Raw genomic sequence first — 22,501 nt, 5'->3', positions numbered from 1 at the left:
TTCTTGTTGTGCAACAACCACCTCCACCACAATATCAGCAACAAAAACAACAGCCACAGTATCAACAGCAGCAGCAACTTAATGAATGTGGGTTGTGCAAAATTATCGTGAATAAATGCTTATTTGTGTATTAAATTAATTATAACATGTTTTATCTGTATTACTTCTATTTGTTATATATCATCATCAAGTATTTAAATCAAAATCAAATTTTCAGATAGTTTTAGAGCCATTGATTTGTGGTGTTTTTCTCAAAAACCATCATTTATTAAAAATACTGTTACGTCTTTAATAGAAGGTTAATAATGAAACTGTACTTACCTCGATGATACGACGGATCTTACGAAATTCAGAACAGACGTTGATTTTTGTGTGTATTATGATAGAACTGAATCTCTGCATTTATTGTTTTCAACCATACGACTTACATTTATTCACATAATTCATCTATTTATACCAGCATCAACTGAACTTAAGAATATAACATAGCAAACGAACAACGTTATAATATTATATTAGATTTTTTTATATATATATATATTTATATAGTTTTGTAGAGTTCATTTCATTTGAAGAGATTGAGCGCAATATCTTGTACAATAGATTAAAACTTGTATTAACTTAAGGAAGCAGGACGAGGGGAGAACATTACATCCTAGTATATATTTTTATTTATATAGTTTCATTTTTTTTTGTCTAAATATTTTTTCGGCTACACATTTTTCTGCAATTACTAAATCTATGTACGTTTTTTTTTCACATTCTTTTTTTCTTGGACAATTGCGGATGCTAAAAACTACCCACTCGCTCTTTCAGATTCATGCGATCATTCGTTCCGGAAACGAAATCAATTATAATAACAACATGGAGAAGTCTAGTCATATTTGTGTTTCACATAATTATAAATTAGTAAGTAATAAGTCAGAGGTACGTGTGTTTTTTTCTTCAATATATTTATATGGTTTACGTAACTTATTCGGAAACATTTTCTCACTCTCATGCTTAGTGTGTCTGTTTTTTTTTCGTCATTCTTTGTATGTATATATATGTATATATATATATAATATATTTTATGATTTATTTCATTCTGTGTTGCGAATAACGGATCTATAAAGTGGTTAAACAATATACATCCTTCAATACTTAACATTACTTGTATTTTTTTTCGCTTTTATGTGTGTTTTTTTTGTTTGTTTTGTTTGTATATTTATATAATTATGTGATGCTCTTTCAATTATATCTGTTCATTCCTGCGCTACGATATATATAAAACATTGGTGGTGTCGTTTGCCGGATACACGACGGATTTTCAGCTTTCCGCTGAAAGGACGTCGGCAGCAGGAGCGGATCCTGTAATAGTCGATTCCTGCGAATCGAGGATTACAGGTCCGCTCGGAAAACCAACACGAGGATCGAGACTACCTGCACTTATATAATTCTCTTGTAAAATGCCCAAAGAAACATGTCTGTCTTGTTTGTTGTTGTTGTTTTTTTTGTTAACATACATATTATTATTTTCGTTTCGTTTTCATACATATATAACTTGTTTTCATATTTTTTTTTCGTTTCAAAATTTTCATATTCATTTTTTTATTTTATTCATTTTTTTTTATTAAAATCGTATTAAATGCTATTGTTAATTATATCTTTCTTTTTTTTTCATTCTTCATTTATTTACCACCCTTTTTTTAATTCCACGCCGACATATATTTTTACCCGATTCATTAACCTTTTCTTTATTTAAATTTATTTATATAGTTTCATCTTCTTCTTTTTTTTATATATAATTCCGTATAGTACATAATAATAATTAGATTATTTTTTTTTTGTTTGGTTTTTAAAAATCTCGGGTTATGCGACGCGTCCCGCTTACGTGGTGTAGAAATTCTTTTCTTTTGCGTAGAATGAAAAATTCGAAGTTCTTCTTTTTTTTTTATTATTTATTAAATATGATATTAAAAATGGTATATGATATAAAACGCGAGCGCCGCGTGCGTGGCTTTTGGCATCGTGCATCATCATCATAATCATCATCGAATACGCGTTTCAATTAGTTAATAACACTAAACAATGACATATCCGCTTGTCGTAAAATCGTAAAACCTTATATAAAATGAATAATAGTTAGGAAGACGACGACCATTTCACAATGTATATTATTAATATTACTAATTGTTCCTTTTTTTAAATTATTACTTCTTTATCATATATCTACATACACACCCGTATACTTGTGTACGTACATATATATATATATAGCATGTCCTTTTTTTTCCTCTATACTTTAGAAGTCCTCATCGTTTTGGGCACCGATTGAAAGGTGTCAGGAGTTGCTGACACCTTGCAAACACAGCGTTTAGTTCGAAAGGCTTTTGTGATCACTTGTATGCATTTGTAAGCCACGCACGGGGTGCCGTGAAGGACGAGGACGAGGACGGCGGCGCAACCTGAGCAAACTAGGTGTGTTATATAATATACAAAATTTGTCATCTTTCATATACATATATAATTTAATTTTTTTTTTAATTATTGGGTTGTGTAACAACGGTAGCCGCGCCGCCGACTTCTCCGTTCCATTTTGCCGTAAAAAACTTGCGCCGTTTACGTTTCTTTTTCAAATATTATCCGCTTCGATTTAATCTTTCTCTCGTATCATATCGTTTTTTTTTCTCCTTCTTCATCTTTTATTTTTAATTATTTCTCTCTTTTATAATACATTCTATTTAAAATCTATAACTGATAGTTTTCTTTTTAAAGATTAATTTTATTAATTAACTTGCGAAGTTCATCACAATTATTTTTTTTTTCTGTTCATAATTCATAGATTTTTTTTATTTAATGTAGTGTATGGACACTTTTAACTTATGTTTGTATCAATGGGCGAACAAAAGGCAGACACGTGTGTACCTCGAACTAAGAGTACTTTAATCATCTATGTGTGACGAAGCCCTTCGAAGTCAGAGCACGCATTGGACCCATCCGGAATGGCCCCACGATGGGATCAATGAGAGGTCCTGACCCAAAAGGACGGGGGTGCATGGCACGGCAGATGACTCGGCCGTACCATCTGATGGCGACACTTACCCGTCCCTCAGGGAATCGTTTCTCATTGTTGCTACGTTAGGGCTGTTAATCCTGGAGGGGTTCAACACATTGCAACGGCGATGGAAGGGCTCATCATTCTTATATATCTTAATAGATTACATGGTTATTATCTGACTAAGTAACGTACGATGTCTAGAGTGGAGTTATCTTTAGTGATTGAACGTATCTTCTCTTCTTTGGTACTGTCGTAGACTTCATCGTTGACGATCTTGACTTGCAGATGTTGACTTCTTCTTCTTCTTCATCCTCATCTTCATCCAAGGTTAGTCCACTACTAGTATACATCGTCTGCAGTACACGCAGCAGTTGGAGCGATTTCTAGCACATGCCTGCCTTTTAGTTGTTTGCAACAGCTCGTGAATGTTCCGTTTGGAAGGCACAATTACTGCTGTGCCGACACGATACGCTGCTTTTGTATCACAGTAAACGTTCATATATATATATCAATATATTATATATGTATATTATCTTTATATATAGATATATATATATTATATATATATATATAGTCTATCTAGCGGTTAATTACGTTACTATAAAATAGTATTGAATCTGCAGTGTTGCAGGTTCGTCCCTACTGGACGATGATGTGAGGTGCCGAGAGGAGGACTGCTACCGTTGCTATGATTGTGAACATGGTGAATATGATGAGGCAGAACCTGTCCACTACCATGGCAGCGAATTTCCAGTCACTTATTACTTCGGCCTCTTCGTCCGCTTTCTTCATGTGGTTCGTGATGAACTGCAGTTCACGCAGTATATGTTGCAGGTCTCTTTGGGTGCCGGATGAAGGCATCGCAGCTTCCTCGATAGTAGTAGGATGTCGCATGAATCCGCCGCCTAAGCTAGTAGTCATGGATGCGTTGTTCCCACCCGCCGAAACGTTCCGGAAGTCGTCGTCGATGTCCAGGACGTTCGCCAAAAGACTCTTTGACGATCGCTCCTTGAGTTCAAGCTCCTTCATCCTGCTGTTCATCAGGATCGTTTTGCGTGTTATCTTCTTGCCGGGACGACCCATCCCCAATATCCACGGCAACCATTGCAGGAACACAGTTTTTATCTATAAAAATGTCTACGTTTGAATCCGCTACCTTTACATACATGAAATACTCAATGAAAAGAATCACCATACAAGTTGAGAATTATACAATAGTTCAATTATTTATAATATAAAAAAATCATTACTCAAATGTACTAATGATAAACACGACATGTATATAACGTGGTGATAGTTTAAATTATCCGGAGACTCTAATGAATGGTTCAATTTATTTCTGTTTGTGGTCTCCATAATGAGAAGTGATAATTGAATGAAATTGGATTGCACGAATTCTAAGTATAATTTGTAAAGTGACCCATCCAGCCAACGGCAACAGTATTCATTAGAAATAATTCAGCAACACTGGTCAGTGAAATACAAAATACATTGAATTAATCAAATTCAATGGCACTGCATTCGGATTACGCATTCATTGTTAGGGCTAATATTATATTAATTACACAAAGGGAGTTAGGGTGTGGGGTGGTCAACTCGACGAGGACGGACTGTAATTTGCGTAACATAGTTCAATGAGATTGGGTTCCATTCAAAAATCACCTGTTAATGAAAAGCGAGCTAGCGGGAATAATCAATGATCAGATGGACAAAAGCCACGATTGATCCGGTTTTCAATTAATCACGCATTATATACGCCGTGCCGTGTATGCATGCGTCATCGGCTACGTTGTAGAGTGTGCACGTAACACCCGGTTGTAACTAAACCCCAATCCGGAGGCTGGGAATTATGCCTAATCCGTGGTGATTACTTCCGCGCGCGCTGCAAGTTACGTAAGATGAGTTTTGATTAGTGACGGATTAAAGAGTTTCCAGCTGGAAAGATGATTAATCGCGTTTGAAGAGTAAACGATTATCCGAACGCAGATAGATAGACTAATGAACTCGGGAAATGCGAAAAGTTCGTGTAATCCACGATGGAAGGAAATTCGATTCGTCAATGTAAATTTGAAAGGTATTGAAAGCAATTGCGAGGAAGGAAGGATAAGAAATAGGAGGATGAAAAAGGACGAGAAATAAGAAAAATACAGTAAACGAAAGAAAGTTTTCGTTGGAAACTCGATATGTAAGTTGTGTTGTGAGCAAACAAAATGAAAACTCGCCGAGAAAAACATGGGGCGGCAGAGAAAAAACCTGAGGGAATTCTTGAAAACTTTTCGAACGGAATTTAATGTTGAAAAAAGTAAAAGTGCGGAACGCAGTTACGTTCGAAGTTCATAAAAGTAAAATAAAAGAAGATAGAAAAACAAGAAGGTCTCCATTGAGATCGAAAGTGGACTGAATTAAAATCCTATTAACTCTCTTGACATTGATTTAATTAACGTATATTACGTAAAAGTTTTTCACGTGAAAAAAAAAAAGTGCCTGTAAAGAATTCATTTCCCGAGCAGAACTTTATTTCCTATTTTTAATAAGTTAATGGAAACTAATTTAAAGTCTTTCTTCTGCGGGGTTTCTTTCATGCCAAACTCTAATTAATATACCACAGCCCTAACAATTTCTTTAACTAATTTTCTTACACGCTAGACTTGCTTTATTATGAAAGTGACATAATTAAGAAAACACAAAGGGTTATTGTTTGAAGTATTTGCTGAATTATTTAACTATGAAATGTGCGTTATGTAAATATAATGTTTCGGACTTACCCATTGCGGCATTTCATGGATGTCCGCCGTTCGATGGTGGTAGTTCAGTACAACTACAGTTAGCACCACAGATGATGCTACCATGAACATAATGCAGTTGAAGTAAGTGCCTGTAACAGCCGTTAAATTACCATCCGCGCCTCTACTTGCCTTCCATAAAAAAACAAAATAATAATAATCGAAAACTACTCAACTTTTAGTTTTAAAGGGTATGTACAATAGCAACTACCAAAATGTTTAATTAAAAGAATAAATAAATATTTACGTCAAAATGGATTTGAAAAGTAAAATGAGGTAAAACTAAATAGTTTAGTTGATAAGTATCCAAAAATAAAAGTATGTACAGTCGTTACGCCAAGCACAAACACACCATCTTCAGTTTGGAATCACTACATTGCAAACACACACCATCGCCTTAACATAGAAAAATAAAGGAAAAACGAGAAAAAAGAAAAATACAGAAAACACATTAGAATCAAGTCCAAAATGAAACAAAGATAAAAATGAAAAGTAAAAGTAAAATAAAGGTACATTACGTTACAGTGGTGAAGAAGTAGTAGTAGTAGTTGTAGTAGAGATACACACACAATGGGAATCAAATCAAAATGCTACAAACACACACACACGAACATTCCAAACGTCAGGGTTTTCATTTCTAATGTGTCATGAACTACGATCGTACCCTCCTCAAGAAATATCGAAACAAAAAGGGCTTTAAAGATCGGCCGAGGTGTTCACGGCGCGGCAGAGTTGTGAACCGCAAACAGAAAGTAAACAAAAATAAAAGAAAATGGAAACGAAACGAAAATCGGTGTTCCACAGTAAATAACAAGAAAACAATAAAATTAAGAAACGATATGTACCAGTAACAACAGTAACAGGTCAATGCTTCCAACAAATAACAACATTAACACAATAACAACAACAACAACAACAACAACATCAACAAGTAGTAAACAATAATTCAATTCCAGGTCCGCAACGCTGCCGCGCCCTTTTGTTAACGCGCTCGTCAAGTTAAACAAGTTGGTATTTAATTATCCGGTTGTCATTTTCATTTTAGTTGGTTTAGTAGTCGGGTTTCAGATGGGATGAAAGCTATAGAAATAATAGAACCAGAAGGACAGGCAAAAAGCAGAAACCAAAAAAAGATATATATATCAAAGTGAACTTGATTGCCTTTCAGTCTTTATATGATTAATTGATTGTTTGTTTGTTTGATCATATGTTTCTTTTTTGACATATGTATTTCCTTGAAATTAGTTGTATGATTGTTCTTTTTATTTTTTTTAATTTTATTTTGGTCAGAAAGAAAGAAAAGAAAAAACAACGAAACACTATTTAGCAAACATTAATAATAATAGTAACAAATAAGGTTGTATTATTTTGTATTATACGTTTAAAGTGCACGCACATATTGAGCAAAAAATTAATCGAAAAACAAATGATAAAGTAATGTAAAAAAGTAAGTAATTAACAAACGTAAAGTAAAGGTAAAACGGAAGAAATTAAATAATCGTTTTGGTACATTTTGTTTGTTTGTTCCTTAATTTATCTTTTTTTTTTTTCTTTAAACTTCTTCTCTTCTTTTAATAATTATTAGAAAATATGTTGTTTTCTTTTTGTTTCTTTTTGGTTGTTTATCTTCATTATCGTTATACATTGTTTGTATTTTTTTTTTTAAAGATGCTTGTTTATGTCTGGCTTAAGACTGTGCATTTCATTACCTGGCGTGGTTGCCGTGGGGCGCATTCTATCATCGCCAATCCGCCAATCGCCATCCCAATCTGGGACTGGGTACTTTTACCACCACCGACGTGATCACGATGGCCCGACTGGCGGTCATCACCACACGGCCGCCACAGTCATTCTATGCACCATAAAATCACCATTTTAATCACAAATCATAGATTACACCGTTTCAGATTTTAGTTTTAATTTGTCTTCTATAACATTCTTTCTTATTTTTTTTTTCGTGTTCATTTAGTCTAGGTCACTAGTTTAGAATATTTGTTTAGTTATGGTCATGGTTTTTTTTTTCCATCTCCCACATACGCGAGGCTGTTTCAATGAAATCCACTCTTTTTACATACTTGATGCAGTCACCTAAATTTTGATAGTTATCATTTATAGTCTTAAAGATGATGGTAAAAACTAATTTGATTTTTAATAATTTTCAAATTTAGTATATAAATATTTGCTCACCGCTAAATCTGATTATTTTTGAAAATAATGTGTACTTGCAGTTGGGGAGTTGTGGATTGGTCTCTGTAAAATGATCGGTTGTGTTAAATATAATAAACTTAAGTGGTTGAATCGCGTTGAAAGAGCCTCGCGTTGCGGAAGATTTCTGTTAAATTAATTAGTTGCTTTGGCTGATGAATTTAAGAGGAGGTAACGAGTACTCAGTAAACAAAACAGATTATGTTGATAAAGAAGGGCGAAGGTATCGGGGGTCGGTGGTTGTTTTTTTTCTGTTTCTTTGTTATCCAAAAAAATAAAAATAAAAGTACGAACAGTTAAAATATGTAAATAGAAAGAAAAAAAAATGTCAACAACAAAAACATACAGATTAGATACTCCTAGTGGGACAGAGCCATTTGATACTTGGAGGTGAGAAGGTCAAATTGGCATACAAGAGTGAGTCGGCGGCGGACGAGTGCTCGGGCTGTTGCCAGTCCTCCAAGTCCAATTCGGCTCTGGCAGAAGCGCTGCCAGAAGCCGGCAGCACTCGCACTGGCACTTGCACTTGAGCACTGGCACCACTATCAGAGATATTGAGCAGTAAGTTTATTGTGAATTGTTTGTCTGTTTGTTTGTTAGTAAATAAGTTAGTTGCCCGTCCAGAAATAGTATTTAACTATACGACCGCAGCAGCAGCAGCAGCAGCAGGAGAATCCAGAGAGTGTTCCAAACAAAAACAAAAATGAAACAAAATAATAATGTATATATAATCTATACAGAGAAGCGGAATGAATTTTCGATTGCGGATCAGCTGTAGGGATGTGGGAGGGTGGTTGGGATGGAACTTGGAACATGGTGGTAGCAGCATGTTCACAGCGTTGATAAGTCACAGTTCCGGTAGTGTTTTTGGATCAGATTGTTTCTTTTATATAGATTTTAGTTACTTTAAACCTCGGTCGCAGTACCCATCTAATCGCAAGTAAAAGAGAGAAAGAAGCACGAAAGAGCGTGTGCAGATGATTTGCTGAAAATAATCTGCATCGCGCCCGTCTGTCTTAGTCGGTCAGAATTAATCACACTTTGTAAACGTTGTATTTACAGATTTTGATATAACTCTAATAGTATAGTCGTGTGGCTGTGGATGGGCGAAGTGCTGTTATAGAGACGAACAACAAAAACAAAACAAAAAAACGATCATAACAATAAGTAGTTATCGTGAGTGAATGAAATAAATAAATAAATAAATAATTTTTCTTTATATTTTCAGGTAATTTCAATTATTAACATTACTAGTGTATGATTTTTTTTAATTGTTTGTTTGTTTGTTTTTGTTTCCGCAGAAATGTCGTGCACTTAGGTTAGTAAATCTTAGTTTCAGGTCTGAGGTTTTGTCTTAGTTTTGTGTTCCTATTTGCTCAGAGAAAAAAGAGAACTCGCTTTCAACTAAATCTTTGGCATTAATAGTAAGTTAATTATTATATTCCGAGAAACTACCTATCAAAGGCACAGCGTCGGAGGTCTGGGTAATCACGTGAGCCACCAGCAAGGAGAATACAGTCTGCGACAGCAGGATTGTAACACCTGCAACAGACATTGCGTCACGCGTCTGACCTGTGACCGGCTACGGTTTTGCTTCAGCAAAGTAAGAAAATCAAAGGTATTAAAAGAAATAACAAAAATAATAATATATATATATATAGAGAGAGAGAGAGAGAGAAAAAGATAGTTGACAAATGATGCCCGAACTTTGTCCAAGGTACGAGGCCACCTCAACTCGCGCTTGCTGCCTTCCCTTCTTGAACAACAACATCAACAACTAAATATAAAACAACATAATTAAATAAATAAAGAAAATAATATACGGACAGGTAGAGGAAAACAAAACAAAATGAAACGAAATCAAAACAACAACAACATACAGATTAATGTAAGCAATAAGAGAAATTGATTGAGAGTGGAAAAAAAAAATAGAACTAACTAAAAATTAAGTAATAATCCTTATTACTGCTGTAAACTTTACCATCCAAGTATCCGGCTCGTCCCGCTACGAATCAAAGAGGAAATGTTTGCGGCTCGTGGAACGTGTGTGTGTATGTGTGGTAAAGAGAGCGATAGATAAAGTTAAACTCATAGAGAAAGAGAGCATAAATGGTAAAAAATGGTAGAGAAAAGGTAGTGTGATGATGAACGAAAGTGTTCGAAATTCATAAAAAATGAAAATTAAAGTATACAAATATATAAAAATAAGCAGGGAGAAATTGCGTAATCCGGACCCGCGAACAGCACTCCACCCAGCCGGGGGCAATCACGACCATCGTGGCGTATTGTGACTATTGCATTTTAAAGGCAAGAACCAATCAATAATGGCCTTTAACATTTCTTCTTTGATCGTAACAGAAAATAATAATAATAATAATAATAAAAGTAATAAATTTAAAATAAACACAACGAATAGACATAAACATAACCAGAAAACTATTTATATAACCATTAAATAATTGTTATATAGCAAGATACGAACATAAAGTAAATTATAACAGAGAGAACTAAAATTTCAAACAGATAAACAGATAGTTGTGACTAGTTGAAGCTTAGTCAGTTAGGAGAACAGTTAAGATATAATAAACGAAATCATAGAACAAAAGTGAAAATACAAACAAGGTAAAAAAGAAAAAGAAAACGCGCGCGAACACAACAATCACATATACACAATGATATACACATATTTCATATCAGGCAGCACTGAGGATGTAGTCAGCACAGGCAGGTCAGACAAAGAACGATTGGTACCTAACAGAGGAATGGCGTCAGATACTTGGGGCAAGGTTTCTGCCACGAGGTTCAGGAACACAGTCAACGAGAGCAAGATGGTCACTCCTGCAACAGAACACAGCTTGAATACAGCTTCGGCCTCGAATCTGGACTGGACCTGGACTGGATTAACGGAGTAGAACGTAAAAGAACAGAAATTATAATAATAGTAAAAAAATAAATAATAATAGTATTCGATCTGCCCATGAGGAGTTTCCCGCATCACTATGCTACTTACCATTTGCAAATCTAAATATGTATTATGTATTATTTGTATCATTACTGGATAGTGCTTCAAAACCGGGGTGCTAACTCTCATATACATATATATGGATAAATATTTAAAAAAAAAAAATGTTATATAATAGATAAAGTTGCAATATGTATGCATATATATGTATGTGTAGGGGATACGAGAACAAAAAGTCAATACAGCAACAACATCAACAACAACATCAACAATAAGATATGCGCAGGCAGGAGAAGGGGAACAGGCGAGGATCTTATCATTCGATGACGCCCTCCAAGTATCAACGGGCAGTCCGTTAAGGGACACAGGGCGTCAAAACACACGATGCTCCCCGACCACCTCCTATCATACCTATCAAAGGAACTGCATCAGACGTGGTTGGTATCTTTTCAGCTACTAGGTTGAGAAATACAGTCAATGAAAGTAGTATGGTGACACCTGAAATAAGATTTGCCACTTTGAACCACAGACGCGCGTCTTAAATGCAATGCAAAAACGGAATCCCACGATCCAGTGTACTGTGGTGACAATCAAATAAAAAAACGGAAGTAGAAGTAAGAGAGTAATATTGTGTGTTGAATGTCCAGCATGATCAGTGTCTGTTGAGAGGAATATTGTATGATGAATACACTTAACGTGCGTAAAGGATTTACACGAGTCAGCAATATATAATAATAATATACATATCAATGTTATACAGATCAATCATATACCTAGGGTGAGCTTCTCTCCAGAATCCGGAGGTAATGTGAAGCCCAGTAGTGCCATGGAGGAGATCAGCACGCAAGGAACTATGAGATTGAAGAAATAGTATAACGTTCTTCTGCGGATCTGGATGGTGAAGGTGACGTCGACGTACGGTTCCGGGCAGCACTGGTATACGATAGTGTTCTTCTTTCCGGGCATTCCTGCGCAAAAGAACACAAAGACACACCAGATCACGTTCAGCAAATGCTCTTCAGTAATAGATTTAGACGACAACACCTAAAGAAATGCAACCGCAAATGATCCTCACCTATTAAATACCATTCACCGTTCGTTATGAAATCCGAAAGGTCTCCGCCGTTTTCCGAATTCAACACCAGGTCCAGCTGCACAAAACTTTGACATGTAATTCGTGCCTGGCATTCATGACGCTTTGCATGCAAACAACACCTACTAAACACTAAATCGAATAGAAAATTAAGTTAAGATACGACACACTGGATCATGAGTATGGGCCATCTCCAAAAAACGATAAAGAAACAAACAATATTAGTAATAGTAGTAATAATAGTATTAATTAATAAATCGGTTCAAGCATGAGCAAAAAGCAGGATTTCGTATTAATATAGACTTAGAGAATTATCTCATATGAGTATATACACGTACATACGCACATCTATACTTATTGATGCTCTCATAAGCGTGTATATATGTATATAATATATACAAGTTACGAATGAAATAGCCTAAATCCCTTTAAGTAGATTAAATCCTAAACGCATGCCTGGAATAAAATTAAGCGGATTAAAATACCCAAGAAAAAACACCTGTCTGTACTCTATGCGAGCAAAATATAAGTACTTAGAAAATATTATATTACATAACGAGAGCTTTCAGAAAACTGTTTCGCTCAAAAAAAAAATAACTTGCACATCCACTCACATACAAACGCACAGAAACGATATACACAGAAGATGAAGAAAAAAAAAAACGTTAAAGATCTATTCACTTAAATAATTCAATCTTGAAATGAAATTATTGTATAATAACTCTAATTAACTGACATAAAATCCTTCGTGCGTGTAGTATATGAAAACGTTTTTTTCTAAAGACGGCAGGCATTTCATTGATGGCTTCTAATTAATTAATATTCATGAGCTTGCTTTAATAAATATTTAAACAGCGAAGGCTGTTAAAAAATGTAGTAGAACGTTAACGTCGTTTCCTCTTTTAGCTTTCATTCATTCATTCCTTCGTACATTTTCTCCTAATCCTCTCTCGCAATTCGGTGTGCACGTTATTTTTTTTTTCCAAAGCGCCACGTTTGTTATGCTCAGGCTGAACTCTGAAATATTGAAGGCGTACGCGTGGGAGGGTTGTCCCGGAAACGGGGCCGTGCACCTATTTCCGAGTCGCTACTGAATAACGAGAATGGATTGCAGCTAATCGCATATTAACATCGCTGTTTATATTAATAATCCGAAGAATTTTAGGGGCGCTACGGGAATTCCGAAAAGTTTGATTCGGTGCAGGAAGCATTATCGATCGCATGAATGTTTAACGAGTCTAGAATAATGGGACTGCTGCATATAGGCGGACTATACCATTAGATGATGTATTATACTTAGAGTAGATATAATTCTTAGTGTCATTATTGCATCCCTGCCAAGAAGCGAATATTCTCTTTAATCCCTCTGCTAGGAACTTCGAAGGGGTGGAATTCGCCGTAGGGGTTATTATGATGGCCTTGTTCTTGGTTGTTTAGGAGCAAAGTTACTAGCAGAGGAATTAAGTGCATTGGTGCTCCATGCAAAATAGCAAAATCTATTGCGATACAGTCACATGGTTCCCTCGTGACTGATATATGCTGTGGCGTTGAAGATAATTAATTTCATATTTTATTTCATGTTTTTTTTCTCTCTCTCTCTCTCTTCTTCGTCTTCTTCATATTTATTTTTTCTTTTATCTCTCTCGCTCTCTCTTTCTCTCTCTGTTTCGCTCGAAAACAACAATAACAATCATAATCATAATAAAACATTAGTCAAAGTAATTTGATTTTTAATATTATTATTATTATTTTTTTAGTTTTTTGGGACCCTATTTTCTCTAATATCTAAACACGTAACATAGTCAATCTAAATAGCTAACATTTGACGTGCATGTGTGGCCTCTTTAAACGAACTGATTCTTGACTTGATGTGTGTTTTTCTTAAATTAATAATCGTGTGTCGTATCGGATAGAAGATGGCTAAAGAAACCCGAATTTGAACGAAAGAAAAATAAGTTGAGAACAGAGTGCTAATTGTGTAATTATGTAATTTTGTTAATTATAATATATATTTATATATGTATTATATACATATAAATATATATGTATATTTGTGGGTTTAGTGTTTTAGTGGTGTGGTATATTTTGAGAGAAAATTCAGTGAAAGAAATTTCTGTACCGGGTGCTATGTAATCATTAAGTCTAGGCACAAATGGCACAAATAGTATAAAAAAAACATGTAGCATTGCAGCAATACCTGGTTGCCGTCATAGGTCCAGCTACCAAACTTCATGTCACAGTGTTGGTCATCAAAGGGGAACCACGTAATGTCTATCTTGCATGTGCTCTTGAAGATACCCGGAGGGACGTACAAGCAGCTGCCGTTATGTTTGACCACAACGTTTGTTTGGAAAGTCCCGTCGAAACCCTCATCAGCACTTCATAACAACACAAATTGTTAAAATCGGCGATGAAAAAACTTACACCTTGATTCGGACTGTCAGACTTTGCTTTACTTTTAAATAGCTTTGCTTTTACTTAATTTTTTAATTTTTGCATTCTTTTTTTTTTGGTGTATGTGTACAACAGGATTGAAGCGCGCGCGTTCTTTGGCATGCAACAATCATCCACTGCATCGCAACACTGACGTTCAGTACAACAGGTAACAGCTATAGAGGCTATGTATACTCAGTCAGCAGGAATTCTGATCCAAGAGATTTTTGTCAGACTTTTCAGCAGGTCGCAACGGTATTTTTGTGGGGCTAACTCCTTGAGGATGTTTGTAGAGCACGTTTGCAGTGACCAAGCTATTTTCGCATCCAATTTTTAAGTACAGCCTTGCATTTTTTTTTTGTTTGTTTGTTTTTCGTTTGAATAAGTTTGTTCTTGTTTACACCCGTTCTTGTTTATGTTGGCGTAAGCCGTTTATATCATAGTTTAAGTTTATTCGACCGACCTTTTCTTTATTTATCTGCAATATATATTAAATGATATTTGTTTAGTTATTTCATTTATACTTTTATTTTTTTTATTAGTTAGTGTCAGTGCTGTTATAAAGAGAGTTTTCGGGGACATTTCCGGCCCAGCGGGAGTCGAAGCTTGGGACTGCTACCATTGGAAGGCAGGACTAGTTCAAATCAACAGTCGCGGTTTACGACATCCGGTATCAATCCGGCATTCGACTCCGGAAGGCCGGAAGTAGCTGTGGTCCACAGCAACGGCTAGCTGTCTATGTACTTCCCACCCAACTTTCGCAACATACACACTGGCGTGCATACTCTTCGGCCGGTGACTTCGTTGTCTGAAGTCAATCAGACAACGAAGAGAGCTGTTCTGCTGGGAAAGAGGGCGGCTATCCGAGCCGCAACTGAGTACATCCAATCCGCGACTGATCTGATCGTCTATCAAACTACGTTCCTTTCTGCGATCCTCGGACTGATTGCATTCGATATTCAGAATCCGCAGAGAGGAACGTCTCAAGGTGCTCAAAGTTATACAAAATAAAATTAAACAATATCAAAAGACTCGAAACAAATAATTTCCAAAAATTAATATAATATATATATATATGACATATTGAAACGAACAGAAATAATATAAAATAACAACTTTAAGAGGATCATCCGCAATTGAGCTTAAACGAATTGCGAACGATCCATCATTACCTAGACTAAACCAAAGAATTTACATGAACTCACAAAAAAAAAATGTATCAAAGATTTAAGTAAATGAACCCGGATTCTACGAGAAACAAAGTGCATGCAAATAGAAGAAAATAATATAAAAACCACTATAGTTATTATGTTGACTTATCGTTTTCAAATATTTCTTCTCTTCAATTTTTTTTTTTTTTGCTTAATTGTTAGCCTTGTAATCGCAAAAGCGGATTATTTGTTAGTAGTACATGATATTAGTATAGACATTTACCGGTTCTATTTGGGAACACAGGGCAGACATGGCACTAAACTTGTTACCTGTTATACATCAGCACGTCGGGTTTCCATAGTTTATTCGGAGTTATACGCAAATCTTTGACTCCCCCATATTCAGACTCGTTCCATCGGAGATTGTAATCGTTCCATTCCTAAACAGAAATGCATTGTATTGTAGTTTCCCCAAAAGGGGATCCTTTGCACTGTGGGTCATATTTTGTACAATAATTGTATTTCGGTTGCACAACCAAATATCGACACACCACACAAAATGCTACTACAACAACGGATGCAAAAAAAATTGGGAAATCTAGTGAATTGAATTAAATAAACTACAACGTAAAAGTATACGGAACATCACGAATATATGAAACTGAACAAGGGGGGGAAACAAATATTTAATATAGAGAGGGCACGTCCGGAATTGCACAGGATTTAGCATTTACGTGCCCAATCCGGTGTTACTCGTTCGAGGCCTCCAAACTCCTACGTGCAGATCATGCGACAGGCGTTGCATTTGTGATAAGCCGTCTCCAATTGCCGAGCGATAAACCCAACAAGGTGCATCAAGGTGTACCCTGTCCTGGACCGATCGCTTGGTAAATGGATGCACACATAAATGGGATGCGGCAAGGCGAGATGATATGGTAATATGATGTCTGTGATATCATGCCAACGGGGAATCGAATACGTCCTCTTTCTTATTTTCAATATTTAGATCGTTAGTTTTTAACAGTTTCATGTTTAGTGTGGCTTTTTTTACGATATTGTCTTGTTTAGTCTGTGGACCATCGGTGTTTTGGTCGGCACATGGCGATGCGGGAGTTGTCGGATCGATAGTTGCTCATAATTGGATTTACTGCATCAACGTGCGGAAGGATTCCAAGGATCAAGTACGAGTACGTATCACCATTTTGACCTTTGCGCTCTATTTCACTTCAACTAAATACCTCCACTATTGTTTTTTGTTTTTAATTTATCATTATATATCAACGCAACAGCTAAAGATAAAAAGTAAGATTGATTAGGTATACTCTTACTCCTTGTACAAAAAGTATGTATTGTTTGAGGTAAACAAAAGGTAGATAGAAAATGGTAGATTTGATTGAAAACATAAATCTCCTATAATATAGAGACAAAGGCGACATATTGAATGTTCTGGAACACGGTATTAATTTATATTGCTGAAAAGCTTTTTGTTGCGCAAACAATGACTAACTCGCAACAATATCTACCTTTTCGTGCATTTATCTACCGATGAATTAATATTGAACGGTGAACACTTAAACAAATAGAAATTCATTTGGGACAAACGCGTAAACACGAATCATCAAATATTGGTTAATTAAAATGTGACATGAATATTTATGTAAATGACCGCAATATTCAGAAACAAATTGCAATTAAATATTTACATGCGGAAAAAGAATTGCAAAAATAATCACAATTTTTTTTCGTACTTATTTGTATTGCGCAATTGATTTCGTTCAAAAAAAGGAAATAACTTTTTATATATTACGTAAATATTGTTGCTTTGATTAAAAGTTTAGTCTAATAAACTTCCATGGAATTACCAATTCACAATATTTCTATGGGATTAAAGATCAATCCTGATGTCGTTTTCCATCTGCATCCGAAATTGCGGTTTTGAATGATAATTTATATGATTTGCGGTTTCGTAATACAAAGCGGTATTAGATGTAAGCAACTATTCCAGAAATGTGCCAACTTCATATTACCTAATCAATTCGGAATGGAATTTGATATCTAGTTAAGAGCATTTGGAGACTATATGATTTGGTTAATATTTGATCTTTATGCAATCACGAGGTGAGCAAATTGTGGAAAAATTGAAATATTCGCGAGCTGCGGAAATCACTTCGGCAAGGAAGTTTCATTATATATAAATTGAATAAAGCTGCATATCCGGGGTTGGAAAGTGCATAAACGCAATTCGACTCAAACAGGAAATAGCTTTTCCAATGAAGCCCTATCGAATGGAACGCTCGGCTCTGCAAATATAGATAGATTCCTCAGACATAAATACAAAAAGCTATTTATATATAAACGCAAATATTGGTATTAGTTTGTTTTTTTTTTTTGGAAAACGACAGCGACAAATTCGCTTTTCCAAAACTTTTCCAGAAGTAGCATAAATCATCCAAATATTTTTTTTTCACTTCGTTCTGCTCAGTCTGCGGAATAAGTAATGAGTTTTTCATCTCGGTCACGTTTATTTTTTTTTCTATCTACGTTTTCCTTCCTTTATTTATGTCGCTTTCTCAAGTGCTTTCCCACGTAAACGGTAAAAAAATGATTTGCAAATACTTTGTTCGAAGTTCGCGAAAGCAGCAAAGTTTCCCAGCACGTTTTTCCCGTATGTTTCCCGTCGGCGGTTTCGTCTTTGAATTCGTGCTCTTGGCTATTAAACTTTACATCCTAACGAAATTTCGTAGATGGATGGGACAGTTTTTTTTTTCTCTTGCTTTTGCGTTTCTTTTTGTTAAAGTGAGGTAAAGTCAAAATGGTGGCGTAAGGATTGGATGGGCGGTAGTTTCACAAATCGTAGATCGTCAGTTAAAATAAGCGTAGTTAAGTGATGTAGTTTAGAAAAATCTCGCACACACACGGCAGTATAGACGCCACATATCGATAGAGAGAGAGAGTCGACAAAAACTGGAGTATCTGAATTCATTTGTAACACAGATGGAATTGCTTGAAAATAAATAATACGTGTTTCTGGAATAGAAAGAAATATATGTTCAAATACTTATAGATATTGAGAAAAAGTTGAAGAAAGGGAGCGAGTAGATCCGAGAGTCTGAAACTGTACTTGTTGACTGGCTAAAATGGGCTAAAACCTACCGGCTAAGACTAACTCTACGAAAGGCAAATGTAAATAAAAGGCAATTGATTAATATTCAATTAAAGTTTAAAAAGATACCAACTGGGTCGTACAACTCTTGATGAGTCTAGGGAACGCCATTCCAATCAATATACGTTAATTATATATATATATATATATGTGTATTATATATATAATGATGGAGAAAAAAGTTGAGGTCTAAGTCTAAGATCAAACCTTACGGGAGGCATACAAAATAAAATAAATCGCAACGCGGATTGGTTCTATACGTTTACTTGTAATCATAATAATAATAATAAGAGTAGTAGTAATAATAATAATAACTTGGGACGGAAAGACTCTTCGCCAACAAAATTAAACAAACGGCAACAGCAAAATAGAATTACAAATTATTACAAGGTTCTGATTCAATACGGGAGGAGCACACCATCATTCACTTCAGGTAATTTCGATCAGCTAGAAGGTATTGTAATGTTGAAAAAGAGAAGTTTCAGAAATCAAGAATCATCACAACCAACCAACTGCCGTGTGTGTATAAGTGTTTAGTTATTTAATTGGTTTTCACTTACCAAAGAAAGCCAAATATTTGTTATTAGGAGTTGATTCTTCTCGTCCTATGGTAAAACAATAAAAAAAGGGAAACATCGGTAGTTAGTCACATGACAAAGCATGCATACGGCGCACGAAACGACCGAATCTCGAAAGAATCACATCAGAAAAGAACAGAAAAAAAATGTAAAAGGTAACAAAGTTGTGTCACACAACACAAAAGAGTCCAAAAATAGATTCGATAAATAAATAAATATACATGTGGGGTCCGTGTGAAAAATGGATAGAATACAATAAACAGAGAGATAAGAATGCCAGGAGATTCGGTCGAAGTGCAAACGATCGGATGGATAGGCAGCTTTTTTCGTCCTGCGACATAAAAGGACTTTCTTTTGCCGGAGCCATCCTATCGCACAAGAACTATATACGTCCATTGCCACACAGCTCAGAGGCAAACACTACCGTAGCGCCAAAAGAAAATCTTATGTTACATAATGATATATTTATATATATATACATGTATATATAAATGTATTATACATATATATATATTTATTTATATATACACATACAAAATTTATATATATATATACAGTTTAAGTTTTTTTTTAAACATATATTTTTTTTCGTCTCCAAAGTGAAGCTACGAACATTTAGTGTTTGCTCTGCTATAACATTGCGAAGGCTGCCTGGACCACATGGCACTTACCAAATTCAACCACGCGTTTGTCGTGAGAATCTGATTCTTTTCGTCCTAGACAGGGGGAAAACAATAATAAAAACCACAAGGTTACGTCAGTACTTCCCACGCGCTCAAACGAAAATAAAAAATAAATGAAATTATCCTCCCACAAGAAATAATATTATATACTAATAAATTAAATTAAAAAAAAAAATAAACATAAATTGTAAAAACGACATATGTAATATTTATATATTCCCCATAAATCAATGGATCAACTTAAAAATCAATACCTATATGCGTTGGTCCGTCCTCTATACTTTTTGAAAACTCAAAATTATAGAAAGTAAAATGTAAGTAGAGAACATGACGATCTTTTGTAATAGGTTTCATTTTCAATTAATTTTTGCTTGAAGAGTGAATATTTGTAAAATTGTATTGTATATTAAGGTGAAGTTGATAGAGACATGTAGTGTACTAACCACGTCGATAATTTGCTGCAAAGTTAGGCCGAATTTGACTTCCAAAGGTTCCGACTCGTTGGCCACGGGTCTCTCCAGAATGTTGTACTCGTCCAGAAGGTTCTTCAGGAGTCGCTTCTCGTGCGCTCCCTGCTCCGAACCTGGAAGCGAGAAATCCCCAGAACGTGATGTATCCGTCATTGATGGTTATTAAAAAGTGAGTTCAAGATTGAGATGAAAATTGTAAATTAGAATATCGTTTGGATCTGGATGCCGGTGGGATGTGATCGATGTGATCTCATTATGTCTAATTCGATTCCGGTCCATAAATGCAGGATTGCGATGCGGCTGAATGTTGAATGAGGGCCGCTCATGAAACATCGCCGAACAAATAAATAACTGATGCGGATGGTTCATCAAGAATGGATGGTGCAGGGGATGGCACGTAATTATCTGCGAGCGGTGCAATCTCCTCTGCCTAACTGTACTGACATGTGTTATTAGTCTGGTTAATTGGGAAATACGGGCGAGCACCGCACCAAATGTCGCTTTTGTTTTTAGCGTCGCTACAAACTACTCTAACCAGCTTTCAGCTTTGTAGTTTTACACTTTGCAGAAGGAGGGAACAATAAGTGATGAAATGTATCAATGGTACATCGATAAATCGTTAATACCTCTTAGGACGCGCCGCGACTCTGTAAAACTGAATGTAAACAACTCATTGACCCATTTTCCATTTTCTGCGCTCGACATTTGGGTCAGAGCTTCTTCCTATTGTAACCAACAGTCGCTTCCAAAGCTGCTATAGCAACTATTGTGGTTGAATTGATGAAGAGCGGGTTTGCGGTCCGAGCGGAGCGGAGATGAGAGAGAAAAGTGTTGAATACTGATGATTTTTAAGAACAATATTTTCTTCCTGGGGGACATTATAGCTGTGTATAAGATAGAGGTGACTTACCCGGTAGCATGGTGATGAGGACGAAGGCTTTGGCCAGAAGAGCCAGCACTTGTTCGCACGAAACCATCCTAGCTAGTTACGGAACAGTTCATGTCTTGTGGGACAATCCTCCGGACTTGGCCGTCATACCACAAGGAACGACCCCCACACGCCCACCGCAGCACAGGTAGACAGAGTAGCCTGCCACTAGCTTCGCACCGCAAGCACCACTCGCGCCAGCACACTGCCCATATTTCACCCAGGACCAGTGATATTGTTGTGCTCCACAGACTCACTGATGCTCGAGGACGAGGACGAGATGCAGGAGACGCTAGGGATCAATATGGGCCAAATGCGCGCGCTCGCTCCCGGGGTAGTAGTCCTGCTCCTGATCCTGCCGCTGCTCCGGGCCACGGAGCCGCACGCAAGCAACATCCCCCCTTGATGGTGCCCCTCCAACCCTTCGTTCACCGCCCCACCACTCTAAAAACCCGGCGCCTCCACCCAGTCCCCCCAACTCAATCTAAATTCTTCCACGCTGCCAATCAAAATTAACACTAACGCATTAACCATCAGCTGCCAAACGAACCGCACCCGATATACAGCTCTCCTTCACCTTCGGAACACTCACCAAACTCGAACCGCACTCCAGCGAATCAAAACGCACTTCAGCAGAACAAAACAAAGAAGCACAATAATAAAACAAAAGATCACAAGAAAAATTACCTCCCAGGCATGGATGTATCTGCTCTCATTGCAAACCTGCTCATCTAGCGTCTCTCATAATTGGTCTTTTTATTCATAAACATCTATGTAACTCCACCTACACCTCCCCCACCGCCAACGCTGCAACAAATTAAAACCATCTTCATCAAGTGTCAGCATAAATGCATTATTCTGTTGGCCGTGGGATGATTCAATCAAAAGCTAACATCCCCAAATTCCTCAAGGGGATGGGCCGTTCGGATTTTAAGATAAATTTGAGGGGCGAATCATAATATATATAGTCTCAACCCCAGTAGTAAACAGTAAATAAATAGTGTAATATAGA

General features: G+C 36.2%; 1 protein-coding gene across 12 annotated transcripts; it reads right to left on the bottom strand.

Moving 5' to 3' along the window:
* Positions 1-2,904: 2,904 nt before the first annotated feature.
* LOC108567596 (neuronal acetylcholine receptor subunit alpha-7) lies at positions 2,905-21,808 on the bottom strand. 12 transcript variants are annotated; one of them, XM_017928151.1, is made up of 11 exons: positions 21,472-21,808; positions 20,535-20,674; positions 20,080-20,124; positions 19,391-19,435; positions 15,998-16,107; positions 14,281-14,461; positions 12,066-12,141; positions 11,764-11,958; positions 11,402-11,488; positions 5,806-5,915; positions 2,905-4,165 (listed from the first exon to the last, which is right to left on the bottom strand). In XM_017928151.1, the coding sequence occupies exons 1-11, from the start codon at positions 21,536-21,538 to the stop codon at positions 3,680-3,682; spliced, it is 1,542 nt and encodes a 513-aa protein (XP_017783640.1). In that variant the 5' UTR covers positions 21,539-21,808; the 3' UTR covers positions 2,905-3,679. The 12 variants fall into 12 exon arrangements, with proteins under 12 accessions (XP_017783640.1, XP_017783641.1, XP_017783639.1 ...); XM_017928152.1 differs by lacking the exon at positions 11,402-11,488 and adding an exon at positions 9,484-9,570; XM_017928150.1 differs by lacking the exon at positions 11,402-11,488 and adding an exon at positions 10,780-10,866 and having other exon boundaries at positions 21,472-21,806.
* Between the last annotated feature and the right edge of the window lie 693 nt (positions 21,809-22,501).

This window comes from Nicrophorus vespilloides, unplaced genomic scaffold (assembly GCF_001412225.1).
Source record: "Nicrophorus vespilloides isolate i.1.1-1 unplaced genomic scaffold, Nicve_v1.0, whole genome shotgun sequence".
In the NCBI taxonomy this organism is placed as follows: domain Eukaryota; kingdom Metazoa; phylum Arthropoda; class Insecta; order Coleoptera; family Silphidae; genus Nicrophorus; species Nicrophorus vespilloides.
Note: the sequence above shows the minus strand (reverse complement) of the source record. Positions and strands in the feature narration are given on the sequence as shown.